General features: G+C 43.0%; 1 protein-coding gene across 5 annotated transcripts in view; it reads right to left on the bottom strand.

Annotated features, from left to right (window-relative positions):
* Window positions 1-25,404, bottom strand: part of Ttc29 (tetratricopeptide repeat domain 29) — a 181,045-nt gene that overhangs the window by 70,611 nt on the left and 85,030 nt on the right. For all 5 annotated transcript variants that reach the window (XM_011248517.3, XM_011248518.3, XM_011248516.3 and 2 more), the window contains exon 10: window positions 7,952-8,043. In XM_011248517.3, coding sequence (XP_011246819.1) covers window positions 7,952-8,043 — 92 coding nt within the window. The remainder of the gene's footprint in view (window positions 1-7,951; window positions 8,044-25,404) is intronic.

Genomic DNA, 25,404 nt, shown 5'->3' with positions numbered 1-25,404 from the left:
GTCCACGGCATATGCTAGTCACTCAAATAGTTTTGGAGGCAGCCATGGCTGAAAGTCGGATAGAGGAAAGACAGAGTCCACATGAGAGCTAAGCATCAAGGAAAAGCGAGGCAGCCTCAGTCATGGGAACACTTGGAGTTCCTAGACAAATTGCAGTCAGGGGACTTAATGAGGTGGGAGTGCAGCTCAACTGGTAGGGAGGCTGTCTGTGATATCAAAGCCCTGAGTTCTATCTCCAGCCCCACACCAACCATGTGCCATCCTAGTATGGGGAGGTAGAGACAGGGGTCAGGGTGGGGGGGGGGGCATCAGAAGTTCAAGGCCATCCTTGTGAGTTACAGGTTAGCTTGAGATACAGGAAACAGTGTCTTACAAGCAGGCAAGCAAACTCTAAACTTCAAAAGTCTAGTGGATGTCTTATAACCAAAGGGTTTCTCTGTCAGCTTGGTGGGGTGGATGTAAAACCATATGGGACCTGAACTGTGACTGCCCCTGTGAATGACACAAAGTAGCTAAAATCCTGCAGTGCCTTGATTTGACAGTCCCCGTAAGAGCAAGACTGGTATGGGAAGGGTAAATTTGCTCTTAAAGGGCAATTAGAAGGAATTTAAAGTCAAATCTCATGAGTACAATACCGATCAAGTATTCATATAAATCTTAAAGTGGAATGCACACTGTGGAATGCATGTTGAACTGTAGATAGCAGACACTCAGTACACTGTTACACCCACAGGCCATTGCCTCCTCCTCCACCCTCACCTAGGCCTGGCACACACAGGCCAGGGGGGCTCCACAGTGAACCATCGCAGATTCTTTCTCCAGATGTTTTTTCCTCCTCACTCATTGACCTGCACATCCTGACCATCTCTGCTCTCTCTGCGTTGCTTCTGATCTCACCCTGACCCTGAGCCCAGGCAGGGTCCCCCCCCCCCGCCCCGCCCCAGAGGTGCAGGCAGCATCTTGCTCTCCCTACAATGCATGGCTCTCCTGGGTGCGTCTCAAACACCACATGGCGCGACCTGTTCTGCACCAGTGTTTGGCAAATCTCTATCTTGGGGTGCTCTGGGTTGCCTGGACTTCAGATCTGCCTTTCCTGTTGCCAGCTGCTCTCACACACAGGAGGTGGCCCCCTCCACGTGCTCAGTCCCAGGAAACACCCGCTGAGAAGACAGATGATGCATGTGGTAGTTCTTTAGGGGATTCTGTCGCAACATAGTGGGAAAAGTGTTCATTAAACAAATTAGTCAATTTTGCCCCACAGTAGCATTATATGTAGACATTTTTCCTTCCTTTTCTTCTTCTTTTTTTTTTCTGTTTTTCTTTACTTTTTAAATTCTCTCTCTCTGTCTCTGTCTGTCTCTTTTTTTAGAAAAGCTGTTTTCTAAGTATGGCTCCATTTTTTTTCTCTCTATAAAATGACTACATATACTCCCAACTCTGTAACAATGCACTGCTATTGGGGTGATTCATAAGGCTATGAAATGAGATGACGTAGAAGTCATGTCTGGGCACCTGCTTGCAACAGGCCGCGGAGGGAAACATTTCCTTTCTGCCAGTCAGTTTGTTCCTAGAGCAGCCAGATGACGTCAAAGTCAGCGGATGGACATTAGGAGCCAGGCCACACACACACTTGGTACCTCCTCTTGTTGTCCTCTTTTGATAATATTAAAGTTCTAGAACTAGAGAAAACTCCAGCTTCTTCATTTTTCACATGATTTTGAATAGCTCAGTCCTGAAAGCTGTGTTAATGAGCAGTTCGGTACGTGGCAGGGCTCCAACAGTGACCGTCAGTGAAGTAACAGGTGACCGTCTATGGCTCTGCTGGAGACTGTCTACCACGAGACACAAACCCTGTGTAGCTAAGCATCCACAGTGAAACCCTCCACTACGCAATACGCTAGTGAATGCTCAGCCCAACAGGCACATGGAGTCCTGGCTATTAGATCCTATCAAATACATCCTTCCTTGCTTGTTGGTAAACCAACGCTCTACAGAGCAGAAATAAAATGGAATTTCATGTTTCCCAGAGTTGTGACTACTGCCTTTCTTGATTCTGTATGCATCATTTTTTCACACCAGAATCACGAATCATCTTCCAGACCGGGGGATGGTGGATTGTCTAGAAAACCTGTGCTGTTTGTGGCTCATACGTCAAACTATAAAGAGAGGCTAGGCTCACTGTCTATTGTAACTCAGGCTCACTGTCTATTGTAACTCGAGTATCTGTCTGAATGTGTATGTTTTCAGGGAAGGCCGTTTGGTATTAGATAATCAACCAGTCAGTGTGCTTTTCCCTGGGGGAGAATATTTCTTCGGATCTCGGCATTTCTTAGTTGCTTGTAGTTCTTTGTTTGGGATTGCTAACACTATACAAACTGAGCACGTTGTATTTATGTATTTAGGAGTATGTATCTACACACACACGTGCACACGCACATGTATGTAGCAACAATTAAAGAAAAAGAGGCTATGATATGAAAGAAAGCAGCGGGTGGATAGTATATGGGAGGGTTTAGAAAGAGGAAGGAGAAAGAGAAAATGATGTAATTATGATTTCAAAAAAATTTAAAAATGTATTTTAGAAATTAACTGTCTACAAAACTAAGATGAATTGGAAAAAGAAGAACATAAACTATTGATAAATTCAATGACCATAAATAAAGCATATAAGCCAAAATGATAGTAAAATATAGAGCATAATGATATTTCTAGGGCTAAGAATATTTTAGCAAACTGATGTTAACTTTTCAAGCTCTTTTCCGGTATATAACATTGACATAAAGAAGGCAACATCTTTACATACCACTTTAAAACCATAGGAAAAATCCACTGTTGTTGTTTATCTAAAACACACTTGGCAAAACTTACCTTTTCTTCCTTGAAAGCTGGGTATGATTTTGGATGGAAGTACAGTTTTGGTTAGGCTTGGCCTCTTGAGGATAGTTAAATCATATTGTTCTTAAACAGCACTTCAAAAAGAAGTTTAGTGGGAAAATGCAAACCAGTGTAAACACAATGATTACTGGGTACTTAGAACTTCTCTCCAGACCCTCAGGAGCAAGGATTTCATCCTGTGTTTTGTTCTAAGGCCATGGCAGAAGGTCCTCTTGTTCTAAGTTATGTTCTCCATTCAGGGGTTGTGGAGCCCCACATCAAGGTCACCCATCCAGCTACTGGGACATAAACAACATGGGCAGAAAGGAAGCCTGCAAGCATGGGCTTTAGCAGTGTATTCAGAAGCTACTCAGTCCTTGGTGGGAGGAAGGATTCAATTTTTTCTCTAGAGAAAGGCTACAGATTATTTATATAAGTTCAAAGACAAGGTTAAAATGTTAGACAAATATTAATGCCAGTTTTCCTATATGCAGTGCACAGGTGCAACTTCAGCAGCAGATTATATGGTATAATCATTAAATTCATTCAAGCAGACCTCAGAGAGTTAAAAACATATATTCCGAGGACCTGGACTCCTCGATCCAAAGAATGAGAATGAAACAGGGCAGAATATTTGTGTATCAAGGTGATTCTAGTTTCCAACTGGGAAAATAGGACCGTTAACACCCACGTCCCCTGACAACTGTCCAATTATGTATATCACACTTGGCCTAGTGTTTGCTGAAGAAGTAATCAATAAAGGATGTGGTTGACTGAGCATAGATTTTGGTTGAACCAATGCATGAAAACTTAATCATTTACTCAGAGAGAAGAAATCAAGGCGAGCAGAGATGAACGGCCACGGAGGGGTTTGTTGATTGTGCCACCAAGTTTGTGGGCTACAGACGAAAGTAATAAGGCAAATGGGATCTGCGGTAGGAGAAAATGTAAAATGCCATTCTTAATTCCGAGAATTAATAGAAATGTTTCTGGCGGTCTTTTTTTTTTTCCCCGTGTCATTTTTAGCAAATTTCACTTCGAAGCCTGGATGTTCCATTTTCGAGAATATATGAAAATTACTAGGGCGTGTCGTTTCTCTCAAGCAAAGAGAAATTAATCTTTGGCTATAACAGAGAGAGTAATTTTCACACTGGAAACTTTGTTGAAATTGATTTGAAGATCTCTACTGTGGAAAGTTTTCCAGGAAATCATTTAAGTCAAGTGTGTGAGAAAATTTACAATGGGCATGAAATAAACCCGGAAACAGGGTAGCTGTGCCTAAGGTGGATGCAGGACTCTTTTTTTCTACGTTCTCTTGGGGAGCTATCCTGACTCTGTTGAAGAGCTGTGGCATTTCAACAAATGGATTAGTTAAGTGAGAATATACAAGCATACACATTCCGGAAGGAAAATTAAGGGCTTTCCTGCTTTTGTGCACTTGTACCACCTCTCGCTAAAATAATAACGATGACAAATAGTAATGTTTACTTGGTAATTTCTTGTGTCACCTTTCCTTTATGAGTCACAACTGACTTTCAGAGTAGTGTCACAAGGCTCTTTGAAAATGGACTATTTTCTTCACTACTCTGGCAAGTAAGGAAGAAATGACATTGTAAATGTTTTTTTTTTTTACACTGCTTAAGCCCTTGTTCAGTGTATATTATTTACATTAATAGCAAAAAAAAAAAAAAAGATGTTCACTATTGAAGCTCACTATTGAAGCTTTCCTTTGTAAGTCACACCAGGTCTGACTTGACAAGAAAGGGTGACTTCATATCACCAAATCCTATCTTGAGAGAATGTAGTAGTAGGTTTCCCAACTAAAGACTTAGTATAAATTCTTGTAACCATTTTAGAAGCTTCCAGCTTATACACCCTTCACGCACACTCAGCTGATGGACTTGGACACCCACTTATCCTGGACATGGCTCTCCCCCTCCATTTCCTTTAAAGAGATAAAATATGTTTATAGAGCTAGGACTGCCATTAGCGAAACTGTTCCAATCACTTGCAGGTTAGGAAAGAAGGCTAGATTTAGGGGAATGCTAAGCTGCACACACAACCTGATTTATTTCTCAGCCATCTCAGCCATAATTTCTTCTATTTTCCCTGTGTTACTTCCTGTGTGATGCTGCTAAGCACAGAAGGACAGTTCAGTACTGTGAATGGAATCAGCATGTACCAGCACACGTGTGTAGACATGTTTATCAAAGTTATTTTCAATGCTTCAAAGCAGCATTTTCCTAAAAATGACCACAAAACACATAACGGTTTTGACTTTAACAGACTGATTTAAACCAAAGATTTCCAAATATCCAGGCTGCTACTGTCGTCCAGATCGTTTGTTTGAATGAAGATTGAAGAGATGTTAACAGGACACGCTGTCCTTGACCAGGGCCACGCTCCTCTGAAGGTTCCCATGAGTCAAGGCTGCAAAATGGCAGCTCTGGCTTGGGAAGATCATGGCCTGGGACATTTTCTCCTGTGACTTCAGAAGAAACGTGCCTGTGCCCTCCTGCATTCTACAGGGATGCTTATCTGTCTGTGCACAAATCATCGAAAGCTTTCCTATACTTTAGTAGAGAGCAATTTCTATAAGTGGGATTAGTTTTATTTGGCATAAAATAAGATGTGAATCTGTTTTTGCCTCTTTCAGTTTCTGTCTCTGTTTCTCTCTCTCCCCTGCCCTTTCTCTCTCCTCCCCAATCCCCTCTCTCTCCTTTCCCCCTCTCTGTATTTGTGTGTGTAAGTTTGTGTGTGTGTGTGTGTGTGTGTGTGTGTGTGTATGCCAGAGGACAGTGTTAGGAGTCTCCCCTGATTGCTTACCACATTTTTTTGAGACAGGGTCTCTTATGGAACCTGGGGCTCATCTGTTAGACTAGCTCTCCAGCCAGCCCCAAGGATCTGCCTGTCTTGACAGTGCTGGGATTATAGCATGCAGCACCATGCCTGGCCTTTATGTGGATGCTGGAGGCCTGAACACAGGTCTTTATGTACAACAAGTACTTTCTTAACTGGCTCATCCCCAGAGCTGTTTTCCATGCTGCTGAAAATATAAAGAAGGATCGTCCTCATTCCTAGGAAAAGCTTCCCACTTCATGGCCTGTCATGGACAGTTACAGCCTTGCCCATCTCTAACACATTCGATTATCTGTGTTTTCAAAGTTACCAGGTTAGCAGGATTTTTACACTGATAATCTATCCCCTCAGCTTTGACTGGACAGATGAGGAATTCAAATTCTGAAGCACAGACTGAAATATCCCAGATGAGACATTCAATGAACCTTTGCAGATAACTTGAAGCCAACCTTTAGCATCTAGACATTTCAAAAATAAATACAAGAGCCACCAGTAACCAAAGGCCATCACAACATTTATCCCGTGACATAGCAAATGCTGAGAGAAGGCTTTTGAAGGAAAACATTCCCTCGGGGATTTCGTCTCTTTAGCTGTGTGGGGTGCAATGGCTATTTTGTTTTGTAAGAATTATTTTATAAGCATGTGAAGGAAGACATTAGGATCATTGTGCAAACCTAGGTCAGGCTTGTCATCACAAAGATGACGAATCTAATGACTTTCTGGGGAAGAGAGAGAGAGCACAACAGGTAGAGCACGTGACTTCTGCTTCCGCGTTCAATTTTCAGTACCCACATGGTTGCTGACAATTATATATAACTCTAGTCCTAGAGGACTCTCCTATTCTGGTTTCTGTGAGCACCAGGCACACATGCAATGCACACACACGCCCACACACACACACACACACACACACACACACACACACTATACATACAAATAAGATCTACTAGTTTGGGACAGTGATGAGACCAAAAGCAAGTAATTTAGCAGCTGAAATGAACTGAATAAAGAAGCGCACAGAATCACTAAGTCAGTCCAAACAGGTATTAAGCTGGAGACTAACCGATCTCACCTCAGCTGTTATTTGGAAAGTGGAACTTTCAAGACAACTGGGCTGGTCTTTGGGGACTGGTCACTATGTGTATTATGAGGGCCCACTTACAGGCTGCTTGCTTCCCTCACATGTGGCTGGCCCTGTCTCTCTCCAGTGAACATCCATACTCTCATTAGTATGCCTTCTCCTGAGACATTTGTCTAGCGATGACCATGTTTAACTGATATTATATAGTACTCCTTCCATTTCATTGGTACTGGCATTTTAAGTAGTGATTCTTATCTTTGTAGTATTTATGTACTTAGTATTGTATATATAGTATTTAATATTATGATTCTACTTTTAGTTCATCAAGCATCTAGGCACAATGCCTTTCAATAACACCTCACCTTTTCAGACTGTCCTGTATGTATTAACAATGAAAGATTAATGTGTAGTTACAATGTAGCACAGTTACATCTGCTACTAGTCCTATTATTTTGAACAGGCTACATTTTGGATCTAAGGTAACTATTGAAAACCAAGACTCTACGTTTGGTGACTTTTGGTATTGTGAGTGGCTTGCATGCAGTTATGTTTTATGATGAATGATGGCTGCCTTGCAGGAAGTGAGGTGCAATCATGAAGTTTTCCACCAAAGGATATATATATATATATCAGAAGCTGATCCCAGAGACTGTTGGTAACTTTTCTGTTTCATATGAAATGTTGGGCATGTTTGTTCCCAGCTGTTAATCCAGGTTTGCTTAATGGATGGAGCCTGGTGGAAGTTTAAATGGAACTCTTCCCAAAATGCTCAGGAAAGGTTAGGCAAGTCACGGCACTGAAAGGCGCTGCCTGACACCAGGCTCTCTGAGTTCCTGGCCTGTGAGATGTGACCTGATTTTTTTTCTTTCTTTCTCTGGTTCATTCAAGGTCATCACTAAGCTTACAGAAAACCAAAAGGGAGCTTACACATAGGAGGGACAGACAGAGAAAGACTTTGAATACATCTTTCTACAATACCACACTGGATTAAAGTAACTTACGACCAAAGGGTCACTTAAGAAGGACACTGCTTAAAATTTAAGCAGGCAGTGATGGAAAGCGACAGACCTCAAACAATTTAAGTCTTTCACAGCTGGGTGACTCCACCGAGACAGCAGGACCGCTGTGCTAGCTTACCTCTGCAGGGCCTTGGCGATAGCCTCATAGGCTCTCCCCAGGCCATGATCGTCATCCAGACTTGTGGAGATCTCACTGTACCGATTCAGCACCTGTGGGGAGAGGAACATGCTGAGTGGATCGCCTGTCCACATCTGAGGATGACACAGCATAACAGAGAAGACGAACATTAATGATTTCCAAAATGTCTCTTTCTGTTGACTTGGTTTATTTGGGGCTGTGCTGTGGCTTGTTTCATGGACATGTCTTTGAGCCATGACAGTGAAGTCTTCCTTTTGTAAAAATAACCCCCTCCCCATCCCAACTCTCCAAACCATCCCGTTTATATAATGTAGCTGTGAATAAATAATTGACTGCTTTACAGCATTATTTTAAAATACGGAGACTATTACCTAAGGTAATGTAAGTCCTATCAGAATGTCCTACTATGGAAGTTCAAATATCATGGTTCTTCCTATAAATAGCTCTTTGAGAAGAATGGATTTAGGCAATAGGCCTTTTCTTAATCTGTCATTTTAGGAGAGCCTTGTCTTGCAGTGTTATGTGTATATAGCTCACACTAAAAATATTTCTTACAAATGTACTTCATTACCAGCAATTTCCCTGATAATCAAAAGATTGCAGCTGCCACAGCCAAACATATGATCTTAATTTAATTCAACACTGACATCACTATGCGCTGTCATTTTCTTCTTTTTAATTCCTACCCCCTGCCCCTCCATTCCCTGGTCAGGGGAGGAAAATATAGAAACCAACATCTCCCCCGCCCTCTCTTCTTTCTTATTGTTACATGACCCAACCTATTACACACATGAGGACACAGGAAATCTCCAAGGACCTTCATGGAAATCCTTTTTGCACATTTTCTAAGAAAGAATTAGTGAAAGTCACTTTCTGGCATTTGGGAGGGTGAGGGGTGGGGGTGGGGCGTGCATCTGCCTGGTGTGCTCTGTCTGAGTTAGACAGCAGGAGGGGTGAGCTCTAAGGCAGGGCTCATGGTCCTCGCTGTCCGTTTCCCTCCAGTTTCTTTGATTCATGCACACACTCTTCTCCCCATTTGCTTGTCTTCTTCCTTCCCTTACCCCCATCTGTTTTTATGTCACATTTATCTTTATTTCTTCAGAGTTAACATGTGGGAAATGATTTCAATGACATCACAATGATCCCTCTGCAGAAGCAGATCTGTGGTTTAGAAGCTCGAGCTAAGACCTACCCATGGGTTCACACCAACCCTGGTTTTGATTTTTTTTAAATTAATTAATTAATTTTATTTATTTATTAAGTATTTTCCTCAATTACATTTCCAATGGTATCCCAAAAGTCCCCCATTCCCTCCCCCCCACTTCCCTACCCACCCATTCCCATTTTTTTTTGGCCCTGGCGTTTTTGAGCCCCCAGAGTTCTAAATTTTGAAAACACTTTCAACAATTTTAATTCACCTGTAGCAATTGCATTCATTTATAAGATATAGTTTAACTGGGTCTCCACTAACAACTTTCCAACTTGTTATTGTTTTATGGTAATAATGTTAAAAAAAAAACAAGAAAAAAGAATGCATATATTATGTTTTTATCATTTTTGCCTTTGTGTGTGTATGTATGTGTGTTCATGTGGACACACACGCACCATGGCACGTGTATGAAGGCCAGAGGCCAGCTGCAGGTCTCAGAGCTCTCCGTCCACGTGATTCTCGCTGTGTAAAGAGAGAGTTTGCACCATGCCTTCCTTGGACTTGCTGCCTCTCATCTTGCTGCAGAGATGTTGCACTTAAAGATGCACACTACCACATCTGGTGTGTGTGTGGGTGCTAGAGGTCTAAACTCAGGTTCTCACGCTTGCACGGTAAGCACTTCACCTATGGAGCTGCTTCGATAGCCCTCCCTTAGCAATTTAAAAATATACAAGGCGTGCTCATTACCCTTCATCCTTGTTTTTAGGCCTGTTAATGGAGCTCCGTAGAAACCTGAGGATACCCTTTTCATTCCGCCCCACAGCCGACAGTTCTCTGGCTTAACCTGAGGTGCCCTCACTGAAGCTGCTCTGAGGTATGAGATGGAACCACTGAATTTTTTAAATTTGTAAGAAACCTTGTTGAGTTGGTATATAAAAATACCTAGGAAGAGACTTTGTAGGACTTTATTTTGGTCCACATATTTTTAGGTGACATTTTAAAACCTTAAATTGAAAGCTAATTATTAAAATATTTTATACCCAAAATAGTTCATTGCTTTCTTTCCATAAAAACTGTCATCCTGGCCCTGACATTATTTTAAAGCTTACAAAATCTTATAATGGTGACTTGTTTTCAACACTGAGAGCATCTATGCATTAGTGCAGACTTTGGCCCAATGTAACTACATGAATCAGCAGTGACCTGAGGCAGGTTTCTCCAGGGCATGAGCTGGGCTTGCACAGCGAAACTCTCTCATGTTCCCAGTTATCCTGTGGCTTCTTCATTGTGATGGATATTGTCTCCCAGGTGAACACTAACCTGAGTGTCCTCCTATCTCTTGCTCATGCTCCCTCTCTCTCTTTTTGTAAGATGGAATCTTACTCCATTTCCAAGCTGGCCCCATACCCTGGGCTCAATCAACCCTTCCTTGGCCTCTTGAATAGTTGGAGCTACAGATATAATACCCAGCAACTGCTTTGCTCTTCCATACCTGTCCCATATTCCAACATGCAGGCCAGGAGAATTCTTTGTATTTAATTTCCTCCTTAAAGGAGAAAGCCTCCCACTAAAAGCTGTCATATGGGTACTGTGATTTCATACATCATAGTACATAGTCTATACACTAAACAACCAGAACTCTTCATTTCTTCCTCAGCCTCCAGGAGCAGCCCCGTGCAAGAGTTTCCCTCCCCAAAGTAAAGACAACAAATTTATTTTGTGGCTTGAGATGAATCTAGTATTTCTTTAAACAGTTGCCTGAGAACCAGGAGGTACAAAGGCGGTTGAAAAGGCATGATTCTTTTCTTTTCTTTTCTTCTTCTTCTTTTTTTTTTTTTTTTTGCCAAACAGAGAAGCATTCATGTACATGAGAGTTACACTGGGTATCTTGTTGAAGATTTGGTCTAAGATGGTCTACCTACCTACCTACCTACCTACCAGGAACATGAGCTCAAGAGAAGAGATATGTAAGTTGGAGAAATCTAAGGACAGAGGAAATAAGTTTTATAAAAGTAAAAGGAAAAAAAATTGACTTTAAGTAGAAAAATATGATGAAATTATGAATTTTGTGGAACATAGAAGTGTTTTATACTAATTTGTAGAAAGCTAATGAGATGATTAATCTCATCACCTTAATACTATTAAGGGGTGTTGCAATGTATTTGATCACACACCATGAACCCAGAGATTGTATTTTTTTACTGAAAAACAAAACAAAACAAAACAAAACAAAATAAAACCCTGTTTCTAGTTAGGGTGTGACTCAGCCTTAGCACTCACCTTTAATCCCTCTGGTTGGAATAGAGACATACCCTTAGTACAATCCTTTAATCCCAAACAATGAAGGTAAAGTTAGTTTGTAGAAGAAAGCACTCATATTTGAAAGTGATACTTAATTGAGTGGCAGACAAAGTGATGAATCAGAGAAAGATTTGACAGAATAGGATATTCTCTATCATGAGAAGAGAGAGGAAAGGAAAGCTACTTAAAGGGGAAAGACAGACAGCACAAGAGAAGGGAGTACAGTCCAGGAATATAGTAGAGTTTAGAGAGTGTACAGTAGAGTGGAGAGGGAGAAAATTGAAGAAGGCAGTTTCACCAGGAGAGTTTTACAGAGACAGACTGAAGAGAGAACAAGCTAGACACAGGTAAACAAGCTAGACACAGAATGAGCAAGAGAATGAGAACAAGCCAGAAAATTAGAACAAACTGCTAGAGTTAGGATGAAATGAGGCAGAACAATTCAGTCAGAGGCTGAGAGAAATCACATTGAGTCAGGCAGCTTGTGGAAGAGTTTGAGCCAGAACAGCTGAGTTTAACCAGCCAGAAACAGCTCAGTAAGAAAAAGAAATAGTGACCTTATCTATCAGTAAGTCTCAGAGTTCAAAACATTCTAGGACTAAGTAAGATTGTACAGAGGCTAGAAGCTTCCAGGACTAGGTCTACATTAGCAAATGGAGGCAGTAAGCCTTGGAGACAACAATTATGTCAGGTGAATAAAGGAAACTTTTATGGAGGGGATGTCTAGGAGATTGGTAAGTGTATCTCTGGGTATGTACAAAGGGCCATCTCTAGAGAGAATGGACTAGCAGGGGTTGACCTACCTTGGGCATGTTTAGCACCAGTCCACCGACCAAGTAGGCTTGTGGAGGAATAAAAGAGGAGAAAGAGTGCAGACATTCCTCTGCTCTTTTCTGGCCTCCATGATGTGGACTGCTCGGCTTCTGTACAAAAGTTTAATGTGACCCCCTATCTGCTTTTGAAAGCTGATGAACTGTGATCAACAAATTGACAGGGAGTGAGCAAGTCCTGGTCAGCTGAAATCAGTGACGGAAGCCAGACAAAGACTGGGACTGTTTTTACAAGACACACCATGGAGGGAGATGCACAAGAGTCTACCAGCATCTGTGGATATCTGAAGGACACTTGGTTGAACAGACTTGAGTTGTGAATATGTTAGACACATATCTGTAGCCTGGATGGTTAAAATCTGCCAGTGTAACTCAGAGAAATGGGAACAAAGAACTCTCAGTGTGCAGTGTTCTAATGGATTAAGAAGTCTTACCTTTCAAATTTATACTCAGTGAAGCTCATGAGGCTGGAAGGAAGAAACACTAATCTGGTATGCAGCCATATCAACTCAATACCAAGTGTTCAGACTGCCCCCAAATTCCACAGGCAATGGCAGGTCTACTAGTAAACTGAGTGTTGTGTGTCAAGTGACTCCATCTCTCTGAGCCTATATCCTCATGAGTGAATGGAAATTAACAAAGCCTCTGGTGGAGGACTCTTACAGGTTCCTATGTAACATGGTACTGAGCATGCTCACTAAGAACTGAGTGAAGTGACACCCTGGCTTTTCCTTCATGCTCACCTAACATAGCTGTTCTCAAACGAAGGGGCATCTGCCAACATCTGAAAACACTTTGTTATAATCAGGGGAGGGCTGCTAGCCCTATGGTACCCATCATAGCCTCCATAACAAAGAATTATCATGTGGCTTAAAATGTAAGTAAAGCCACTGTTGAGAAACCCCCAACCTGGCCTCTGCTTAAGCAATCTTTCTGACTAGACACACAATCACCAGAAAACTCCATAAACAAACTATAGGTCGAGTTGAGGTAAGATCTGCAACTCTCATGTGCTTAGACAAAACTCTGTCTCTCGAGGCTGCAAGAGACTCTGTCCACCTCTATATAATGACTTCCAATCCTAAGACATGGCTGTTTTCTTCATCCAGTCCTCAGCAGGCACATAGTCATCAAGGATGTTTGGAGATAAGAAAAAGCAAAACCTCTACTGTTTAGCACATTTAAATGCTTTCCCTCTACTTTTGTCCACAAATCTAAGTGAACTGGAAGAGTCAAAATGAACCCACTTAGATCGACCACCACCTGTGAAGCCATAAGGGATACCCGGCAGATATGTCTGTAAACAAGAAATTAGGATTCCACTGCCCGGGGTATGGTTTTTACTTCTTTCTCCACTGACCACCATAAAAAGGCAGCGTGCCTGGCATTTTGTTATATACACCCCAGAGAAGGCCTAGATCGTCTATTTCATAACAAGAGTTAGGCACTAGTCTCAGTTCACAGCTTTTCTTTGGGAAAGAGAAAACAATACCGATTTTTACTTGCATAATAATAAATGTAGATAATTTAAAAAGTCAGGTTTGCCAACGTGAGCTTGAGATCATTTGTCAAATCTCATTGGAAATTCATTTACTCTGATTTCTGGCATGCCAGCCCGCTTCAGCCACCTCACAGTTGGCAAGCAGAGAAGGCACTTCTGCGTCATTTACAGTGTCTGAACCCGATGCAGACAATCAGCTGCAACATTAGTCAAAGAAACCCGTGGCTAATGACTTCTGACAGGCACTGTAGTAACAGGCTGAGACCAGCCAGGGCATCACCAGCATCCAGGGGGAGCTTCCTGGAGACGGAGAATCACTGTAGGCAATGCTAGGAATGGGGGTCTCACACCACTTAAGGTTCATATACACTTTCTGCAAAGGCATAGCTTCTGACATGTTTATTAACAGTGACACCTTCATACAGCCATGCTATTCTGAGTGACCCATTAGGCCATCTGAGTGTGTAACTTTGTGAACTTAGTAAATGTAACTTCACTTTTCTGTATTTCATTGTGCATTGAACATTCTGAAATCTCCTTCCTCAATTAGAGGTAGCTTACTACTTTTCTGCTTCTAATATTGGCCATTGAGAGGGTGCCTTTTTAGTCCTCAAAACCCATTATTCATCATCAGGTCCATTGCCGCACAGTGACTGCTTGTACTGTCTAGCACACACTCCAGAGGCTGTGGTGTGGTGCAGGAAAGACTAAGTATGTGCTGGTCTTTGTAAGAGCAGCTCACTGAGGAACCTTAGACAAGAAACTTTGTTCCTCTGGGATTCTGGTATATGAAGGAGTTGAAACAAATGGCCTAGAACTCTCCCTTCCAAAAGTATGGTTTGGAGTTTAGGATACAAGAATGATGTGTTTAGTCATTTAAGATATGCTCTACTTGCTTTCAACAACTTAGCTTTAGGTTAAGAATTCCAGATCAGAGGAGTTTGAACAGGCCTGTGCGTGCAGGTCGGACCACCACTGCTGCTCAGAGGATGGATTCCCTGGTGGGGCAGTCTCTGGATGGCCTTTTCTTCATCCTGAGTGAGGTAACCCAATTACAAAAGAACACAGATGGCATTCACTCACTGATAAGTGGATATTAGCCCAGAAGCTCGGAATACCCAAGATACTATTCACAGACCACATGAAGCTCAAGAAGAAGGAACACCAAAATGTGGATACTTCTATCCTTCTTAGAAGGGAGAACAAAATCCCCATGGGAGGAGTTATAGAGACAAAGTGTGGAGCAGAGACTGAATGAAAGGCCAGCCAGAGACAGGATCTCACCTGGGGATCCATCCCACATACAGTCACCAAACCCAGTCACTATTGTGGATGCCAACAAGTGCTTGCTGAGAGAAGCCTATAGCTGTCTCCTGAGGGGCTTTATCAGTGACTGACAAATACAGAGGTGGATGCTCTCAGACAACCATTGGACTGAGCACAGGGTCCCCAATGGAGGAACTAGAGAAAGGACCCAAGGAGCTGAAGGGGTTTGCAGCCCCATAGGAGGAACAACAATATGAGCCAACCAATACCCCCAGAGCTCCCTGGGACTAAACCACCAACCAAGGAGTACACATGGAGGACCCATGGCTCCAGTTGCATATGTAGCAGAGAATGGGCTTGTTGGTCATCAATGGGAGGAGAGGCCCTGGGTCTTGTGAAGGTTCTATGCCCCAGTATAGGGGAATGCCAGGGCCAGGAATATGGAGTGGGTGGGTTGGGGAGCAGGGGGAGGGGAGAAGGGATGAGGGGATGAGGATTTTCAGAGGAGAAACCAGGAAAGTGGATAACATTTGGAATGTAAATTCTAGATCCAAGGGCAAGTGAGATGGCTCAGAGGTTGAAAGTGAGTACAACTCTTCAGAGGACCCAAGTTTAGTTCTCAGCATCCACTACAGGTGGCCTGAAAGGTCAGCTTGGAGAAATGCAACATCATCTGGCTTCTGCAGGTCCCTGTATACAAATGTGCACACACATATGCATGCATGCTTGCACTCACATACACACAGGCATACATTTAAAAAATAAAATGAATCATTTAAAAAAAAATTCTTCATCAGGGGATGGAGAGATGGCTCACTGGCTAAGAGCGCCTGTTGAGAAGATGCTCAGCCTCAAGACAATGAGATAAATTTCCATATGCAAGTGGAAAGCAAAGTTTTCCCCAGGCATGAATTGAAGCGCATTGCTCCCAACAGTTTCCAACACTGCTCGTTACAGTTTGTACTATGACAATACTACTACTGCATCCGAACAGCCCCACTGTGCTTCTCTGTTGTGATTTTATATCGGAAGTCAGAAGGCACAGGGATCTCTACCGTGGGCAGCCCAATCATAGCGTGAGTTATGTTATATTTGCAGTTCCTCGGAAGAAAAATCTCTCCCTGCCCTTGACCTCTCACAAAGAAAACCATCGGAGGCTTGGTTTTATATTTTGTTCAGAGGCCCTTGACCAAAGGGTAGTTAATTTACGGGCAGTCTGGCTCTCGGTGAGGTGGCCTGATATAAAACTTTCTGCTTGGTGGAAGATAAGAAGTGATAACTTAGTTCAATCACAGCCTCATAGGCCATTCAGACTGTGGAGCAGTGAGGACTGGGGGAGGGGTGATTCAAAGCGGAATCCACCAAGAGGGGAGGCCAGTGAGTCATTCAGTGGAGTGCTCTGTGACTGCCAGCTGCAGGGGAGAGGAAAACTCAGTTTCTCCACAGGGCCCACTGTTGGCCTCTCCTGGGATTCCTAGGGCTGCGGTCTGTGCAGCACCTCCAGCATTATACATTCACCTCTCCTTCTTGGTAGAATGAATCAACCTCTTTCTAGAGACAGAATGGAGAAATTCTTTGAGAGAAAATAAGCAACTAGAGCTGAAGTGACAGGTTAGTCATTTTAGCTTCCCCCCTTTTTGTGTGTCAGTGACAAACTCTGTGAGAACATTCTTGCCCCAGCGAGAAGCACAGAGTGGAAGGCACCGGGAATTTCATGATCAGAGTGAGCTGAAGATGTAAAGTGTTGGAGGGTTTGTTCCATGTGTTGCTTTAAGGAAAAAGCTGCAAACTCTATTAGGAAGAAGAGCGAGTGTGACAGACGATCAAGCTGCTCGTGTGATGACGTCAGACACAATGCCAGTTCTCGGTTACTTACAAACGTTGGAGATGGCTATGGCACTCGGCATCATGTTTAGTGCCAGTCAGATCTAATCAGATTAGATGCTGGCTGCTACGCACTTTGCTCATGCAGGAATGGCAGCATTTACAAACTGCTGGGGTCTGCTGGGCTGCAGGTCCTTTACTCCAGCTGAGCAGACACCAGGTCAATCAGGATCCTGCTTCCCTCAGCCTCTGGGCCCGGGAACCTTCAAGGCCTCAAGTACAGCCCTCAAGCCTGCACTGTCCAGCCTTCAAGCCTGCACTGTTCTTTCCTGCTTTTCTCTTGTTTTCCTAGAGTGTTCTCACAGGGAACTACAAGTCTTTGCCCTAGCCTAGCTCCACTCACACTGTTCTGTGTATCTAATTATTAGTCTTTGTGAGTTGGTGTGAGGTGGACAGAAACCCTACCTGTCTTGTTCTCCATTGTACCCTTAACCCCTAGTCCTGTTAGCACTGGGTGTTGTCACATGGGTATGGTTGAATCTGAGTGAGACATCAAGAGTGAAGTGTCTGTTGAGACACTGATGTCGTGGGGATAAGACACACTACGGACTGACATTTACTTTAGCTCCCCTGCAAGGAAGAGTAAGCATGACACTCCATGCCTGTGGCCAGTGGAAAGTGGGTGGACATTTTCAATTGGCAGTCAGTCTGGAAAGCCGGATCATCAGCGAGTAAATTTAAAAGGATATAAATGAATTTTGAGATGACCCAAGGCCTCCTTCTCGAAATGTCTGAGAACAACTGCACCAATTTTGCCCTATCTGTGAAATGAGGGTAAGGTGTTTCCTTCTTCATTTTACTTAAGGATAATGAGAGACAAGCGCAGCCCCTCTCTTAGGTAACAGAGCACGGCTGAGGGGGTGGGCTGCAGAGAACACGTGACAAGTGAGGCGCTCACTGTCCCTCAGATGCCTTGAAGGAAAGCACGGCTAACTCACAGGAAGGATTCTGGAATGTTCTACACTTGTCAGAGATTTTAAACAAGCACTAATACTACAAAGGTTTCCACATTCTTGAATGAAAAGATTACCAGGAGATTTCTCTCTTTCCCTGGCGGAAGCCGTCACCTATCCGTAATCCCTTACACTGGATTTCCCTCTCATGGAAGGCAAGATTCAATAAAAATTCATTCTCATTTCCCCTTCTGAGAAATCCACTGGAGTTTTGAGAAGCGTTTTGAGCATATGCTCTGTGGACAGCGCCATGTCCTTTCTGCCTCAAGCCGTTATTCTGGAAAAGTCAGGCAACCCTAATTAATGTTTGCAATGTCTTGTTTTCCTGTCAGTATGTGAGAACTGTATCCTTTCAAATAAAACATGGTAGGAAAGGTTTCCTCTGATCGCTTCCACACCAGGGAGGCTTTGTCCATGACCCTTCCTCAGTGACAGGAGAGACAAGGAAACAATTTATGAGCCATTTCCATTCTGATGGGACAGGCGGTGGCACCGAGAGTTTTTATCAAGTAGGTTATGACAACTTGTGATAAATGTAAATAATAAATGGTTGGACTCCGAGGATATGGTGGTGATAGGAAGCCATTTGGGGTACTGCTGATGGGGTGCTAGTTGTCTTGGAATTCCCTGGCTCCCCAGTAGAGTTTGGCCTGACAATAAACACCAGTTTAGTACTTTATCTAATCTCAGCCAGGAGGGAAGTGCGCCAGCAAGCTTTTGCAGATGTTCACATCCAATAATCTATCCATAATTGATGAAACAGGGAGGTCAGATGTAATGGCTGCTGCTATCCCAGCAACAAATAAATGGTTATTGACAAAACAAGCCAGTGTGGCACAGAGCGCTGGGCGGTGACAGGAGGAGAGGGCATGGAGGCAGAGGCAGGGGGACCACAGGCGAAGAGGCGGTGGAATTGGAAATCCTCAGCAAGCCCATGGTGGAAGGACTGCACTGGCACACAAGCAGATGGGGCCGCTTGTCGAGGGGAATGGAGGAGGCACGGAGTACAACAGAAGATGAAGGTGAGCAGAGATAGAGAAAGAGGAGGAGGGAGAGGGGACAAGGTGGGGGCTGGGCAAGTGCAGATGCACGAAGGGCTGGGAATGCTCGTGCGAGCGCGCTGTGATCCAGATGTCTCGGTTCCCTTGACTGCACAGCATCTCCTCTCATCGGCCTGGCTGCCCCTCTGTTTAGGGTCAGAGCAGATGATACATGGGACATTTGGGGGACCCAACACCCACTTGATGCTCAGGCATTCATGGATAGATGTTTCATTTATGCTGTGCTCCTCCACCATGTCCTATAAAAAGCACTTTTGCTATTTTAGGATATTTCCAGATAAACTCAAGGTACCAAATCAAGAAGTTAGAAAATTGGCTCGAACTGGAAGGAACCAGTTTCAATGCGTGCTGCTTAAAATTGAATTAACTGCAAAGGAATGAGTGCGAGGGAAGGATTTCTTAAAAATGATACAAGCCTGACACTGTACTTTATTCACCTCGACTTATGCAAAGAGAACAATAAAGCCTTAATCGAGGGTACTTTTATTGACTGAATAAAATTCAAGAAATCTAAGCATAAACAAGCAGCTGTACTCCTAGACTTCCATTCTAAAGTGAAGGCATAAGTTTGTACCCAGTTTATTGCATAATATTATACAATGAAGGATGGTGGGATGAAACTATGTTTATTATTGCTATAGTTGGTCATAAAGATGCATCGGACACAGATGTTTTAAATATTAATACTACCTCAAATAACTTAAATCAATTTAACACTCTTTAGCGGTTTGTTTAGACGTGCAATTTATTTTATTCTTTGCCACCGATGCCTTTGATCAGTTTGGAATACCATCTGAGCTGGAAACAAATGAGGAAACAAATAGCTTCCAAGCATCTTTATACTTTACGTTCTACTGCCTACACTAAGAATCTCACTGCAGTTAGCATTTCCAAACTGCTTATCAATACATAGGCGCCGAGAGTCCGAAAGGTCAGAGGGCTCCTGTGATCTTTACTGCAGTGCTTGACAATAGCCCCTCCTCCGTTTTCCCCAGCTGAGCCCCCGTCTCTTGACTATAAACCTTACATAGGCTCAGCATCTCCATACCTCGCCACAGATTACATTCTGAACTTTGGCCTTTGTTCACATGACTGGACCTTTGTTCATTCCCAGCCCCTGGGATTTCCTTCTTTTCTGTCATTGCTTTTTGCTAAAACTGCTTTGGATCCTTGGCTAAATCCTGCCTTCCTGAGATCTACATGCCTGTGTGTCAAGGAGTCTCACGTTTGGGCTCCGGGCAGGGTGCTTAATGCTGCCGCTAGCCCACGGCAGTTACTACCACTGACTAAAGCCTACATGTACAGTGATTCTCTGCTCATTGTATGTTTGATCTTCGTGAAACCTTTGAGATAAATATTAATATTCCCAGTGTGTAATCAAGAGAAACAAAGCACAGAGAGGCCGAGTGGCTAAGAAGCACAGTGGGCAGGAGGGAGGCAGAGGGTTTGAACTTGGTTTACCGGTTGTCAGCCTTTTAAGCTTGGCCATCATATTTGCTGTTGCGCTATCCTGGACAGATCTGTGCTGACCCCCGCTTCACTTACAACTGCCATACTGCACTTCGGTTGCCTTAAGCTATTCCCTCTCTCCTGTCAGCGACAGCCGCAGCAGCCTCCGATCTTCTGGTGTTCTAAATGTTAGCTTCCTGCTTTCTGGTCATTGGTTTGCCTACCACCTGCAGCCATTTGATCAAGATTGTTCAATTATAATCACTAAGAATAGCCAACCATGAGAACTTTTATGTCATTCCTTTGCCTATAGCCAACATCGTTTATTTTTATTAATTACTATTATTATATTGTCTTTTTTTTTGAGACTGGATATCATGTATCCCAGGCTAGAATTGGACTCTGTGTAGCTGAGGATAACCTTGAATTTCTGATTACCCTGCCCCCACCTCCCAAGTGTGTATACCACTACATACATCACCACACTGGTTTTGTGTGGTGCTGATGCGTCGATCCCAGAGCTTCATAACTCGGACATAAGCTCTTTACCAACCGAACTGGATTGCCAGCCCTAAGCAATCTCTTTTTAATCAGGAAAAGGCCTTGTTTTTATCATGGCTTACCAGGTCCTGTCTGTCTATCTTTAACCTTTCTAACCACCTCCGACTGCCCCTCCTTCGGCTTGCCGGGCCCCATTAGCACCCACTAGCACTATAACCTGTTCAGTGACCTGAAATCACCAGGCACAGCATTACCCAATCCTTTAAAGCGGGGACCCTGAGGCACACAGAGCGAAGCTACTGGGCCACGGTTACACAATTGGGAAATGGTCATATGGAAGGAGGGGGCTTCTCTCTCACAGTGGAAACAAGCTGAGGCAGGGGAGAAACTCAACAGCCAAGGTTTAGATTTCAGCCATGGATGCAGAGAGCCAGCACGGGTTAAGAGAGAGCACAGGACTGGGAGGCAGCTCGTCTGGTGAGATGCCAGCTGCACAAGCTGAGAACTGAGTTTGGATCGTCCACTACTACGGAGAAGCCCAGCACACAGCAAGCACCTGCAATCCTGCTAGGGTGGTGATGCAGGTGGGCATCCAGAGTGTGCTGGCCTACGTCTCAAAGAGTAAGATGGAAAGTCATTGAGGAAGTCACCTGAAGCTGACTTCTGGAACTCTACCAGAGGCAAAAGCACACCCTACCCCCGACCCCGCGCCACACACACCAAGGAAAGAGGGAGGAGATATTAGGCCTCTCCACAAACAGTAATTGAAGTGACCGTTTATCCAGTCACTTTGGTAGGCTTGCCTCTAGAAATTTCCCAGTGGTCACTTAAATGTGACATTTTCCAAGACATCGCTTCCTAGTACAAGACACGAAGCAGTAAGCTGTTCGTTCTTGGAGACTTTATGACGTCACCCTATACGTTAAGGTGCACTTGGGCCTAATGACAGGAGAAATGGGTAAAGAAAGATTCAGTTCACGCCCCTTTAACGGGTAGCCGGCTGTGGGTTAAAGTCCAGTCACCTCTTGTTCCCACGGTGGTCACTCATCATGGAGGAGGTGACCACATTCAACAGCTCTCCTGTCTCACGCTCCCTCCCACCTCCCTGCCAAGATGGTGCCTGATGCTACTCCTGTGGAGGCCAGACTCAGGCTTCTGAATCTCTCTGAGACAATCTGTCTTGCTGTCACTCATTCAAGATTATAACAATGGTGTCACACAACAGTGCCATTTAGGGACTGAACAGAATCCAGGCCAAAGAGCGTCGTGACAAACCAGAACCACAATCCCCGATGCCTGAGCCACAATTTGAAAGTATTTCTGATCCTTTAAAAGCCAATTTTGAAGCCTGCACTAGCTGCAGAGATAGTAGAATCCTATTCCCATGTATCTATTACTGTAAACAATTAAAAAGTAATTTTAGCTTTGAAATCTTGTGACAAATATTAATGTTTATTTACATAGTGTTTTAAAGGAAAACATTGATTTTTAATATCTATGATATTATAAACATATAAAATGTACATAATAAACACTTGCTCTGCTGTAAGCTAATATAAGCTCATAGGGAAAATGAATATGTTTAATTAAATTTGGGAAAAACATATAGCTAAATCACTTGTGGTACCAATAATAAGGACCAATAAACCATTATCTCCTTACTGTTCTGATGGAATTTCATCAACACGCTATGTTAATAAATATCATCTTCATTTTACAAAGCAGGGAGTGGGGCTGGGAGAGTTGTCTGGGAGCGTCATCCAGGATCTCAAGAGTTAGCAGAAACAGGAATCCTACCATCTACCAGCAAGATCATTCCTGAACTGTTGCATAGCGCTGGGGGCACCAAGCACCGCACTGGACCCCAGTGCTTTCATTTGCTATGTCACTTCCTCTTCGCCACCACTTCGAGGGGAATCAGGAACTCATCTAACATCCATGCTGCTGGAGAGGAAACTGAGGCAAGAGGGGGAGGTTGGTGGGCTCCAAGGCCACAGGATTTACAACTGGTGGGACCAACATGTCAGTATGACCTCCAGATTGACAGCTCACTCTGTGATGACCACTGAGATGGCAAGGAAGCAAGCTAGATGTACATGAAGCACCTGACCCTCTCGTCCCACTTTTTTTTCATTTGAAAACATTGTCTCCTCTGAGAGAGTTTTTCAACTGAAAAATATAACACCTGGCACTTTTTAGGAACCCCATCCCTTGTACATAATAAGTAGCTCGTGGGTACCAGATCTGTATCTGAAGCAAGGAGAACCAGTGGGGGTCAAAGCCATATCCTGAAGACAGTACTTGTCTGTTTTGGATTTGTTCTAACTCTAATGTACACAGAGGTATTGGCAGAACAATGAAGAGAAAACGAGGCAGATGGGCTGAAAGAAGCTGCCACTGGAACACAGTTTATTCCATGGTAGAGACGAAGAGAGAGGCAAACCTGAGACATAGGAAGTGGGTGTGCCTGATGTTCCTCTCCAGAGAGGCTACAAAGTAGGGATCCATCGAGAGCCTGCTGTGACACCTGCTCTGCTTCCGGTGTTCTTTCCCATGCATTGCTAAACTGTATATTGCTTTTCAGCTGGTCCACCCAGCAACACACTGCTTTCTGCTCTAAGTTTCAAGTGCTATTGGGTAATATTTCTTTCTGGGCAATAATAACAAGATGTTATTCACACCAGTAAATTGTTCAGTAAGGAGAGCAGTTGGAGATTCTATTAAAAATTTATATGGGGATCCAGAGAGAAGACTCAGTGGTTAAGAGCATTGGCTTCTGTTCCAGAGGACTGGGGTTTGATTGCCAGCACTCACAGGGCAGCTCACAACCATCTGTAACTCCAATCTCAGGGGATCTGATGCCCTCTTCAGTCAGCAGGCATGCCCGTGGTACACAAACATTCATAATGCAGGCTCAAAACTAACACACACAAATAAAATAAAATAAAATAAAATAAAATAAAATAAAATAAAATAAAATAAAATAAAAAAAGAGAAAAGAAAAGAAAATAAAAGAATGAAGTAAATCTGAACAACTGTATTTCGATTTATGAGGAGACAATGAGTTTAGAAACCACGGTAGTACTACCTCTGTCAGTAGGACAGGAGCAGTTTACATCAGTTAGAGACGGAAGCTGCAGGAGGGGCTGGATACTGGTGGGCTTGGTTAGCATGGACAGGGATCTTAGCTGTCCTCTCCTTGGCCCCTCTCCAGCAGCCCCTTTCCCCGAGCAGGCCCACTTCCCTGACATGCCAGCTCCCACCTGAAATCATTTTCAGATTCTTTTATTACTGGCTAAGTACTTAATAATTCTCTTTAATGTTTTGGACTGAGTTGAGCTGTTACAATGACTAAATGCTGTGACCAGTGGTACCCTGAAGAATTTTACTATAGGCAGTCTACATAACCCTATTGAAAGCATCAATTAAGACCATTACATTTCAGTGGAAAGCAAAGGAATAATAGCCTAGTTTTTGCATAGCCTTTTTCTCTTTTAAAATATAAAATCAATATGTTAATTGTGTGAAATGTGGCGAATATGCGTCCCATTGTCTTTACCCCAATAGAAAATTAAAGTCATTTGTTATTTCTATTTCCACCGATTATCGCAGAAAACAACTTGATGTTTCTAGTATTTTCTATATATTTATGTAGTATGTGTATATATGTTTGCATATATACATATGCAAATAGAGTCATAATGTACAGTGTTTTGTAACCCAATTCTTTACCTCAATATATCAATAATGTTTCTATTGTTATGAATGTTTATTGTTTAATTTCTGTTGTCTGTGCAGGGTGCTGAGCATTGCTTTAAACAATTTGTTGTTGTTTTACATTTACTTTGCTTATGGATTTTTCACCATGATAAACAGTGCTTATAAAACTGTATATAAAGGTCACAGCTAGATATCTGTATATATAAGTTATGCAGATTACATCATGGCTAAATATTTGTGTGCTTTAATATGTATTCTCTTCAGAAAAATTCTGAAATGATTACCCCTGAATCAAAAATGTACAAATTTGTACACATCCTTTAAAAAAGGTAATATTTATTGATTATTTACTAGATAATAGAAACACGATGTCTTTAGCTTGGTTAGTCTCATGGTAACTTTATCTCTCTGTTTTACAGGTATCAAGAATGTAGCTTAAAACTCAAAGGAGTTATATAAGCTTAGCTGTCTGCCTGTGCCCCTCTCAGAATCTCAGTAGCTGTGGGCTGTCCTGGCCAATCCTGACCTCTCGCCTGGGGTCAAAGCAATCTAGGATAGGGGCAGCTCCTACCCAGTGAGCACTGGGAAGAAAGCTTGCTTCCTCATTTCTCAGGGGTTCATTTGTGCATGGTGGCAGTGTGTGGCAAAATCTTTGTGTAGGCTTCTTTCTTCTGCCTATGTGTCTTAAGGTTGGCTCCCAGAGAAACTCACTTAGTTCTATAGTCATTAGTTTTATAGTGTGAAATTGCCCGCCTTCCATGGCTCACACTTACTCAGAAGCTCAAAGCATGCCCTGGAACATTTCACAGAATATCT

Source organism: Mus musculus, chromosome 8, assembly GCF_000001635.26.
Source record: "Mus musculus strain C57BL/6J chromosome 8, GRCm38.p6 C57BL/6J".
NCBI classification, from domain to species: Eukaryota; Metazoa; Chordata; class Mammalia; order Rodentia; family Muridae; genus Mus; species Mus musculus.
This window is presented reverse-complemented; position numbering and strand designations above follow the sequence as displayed.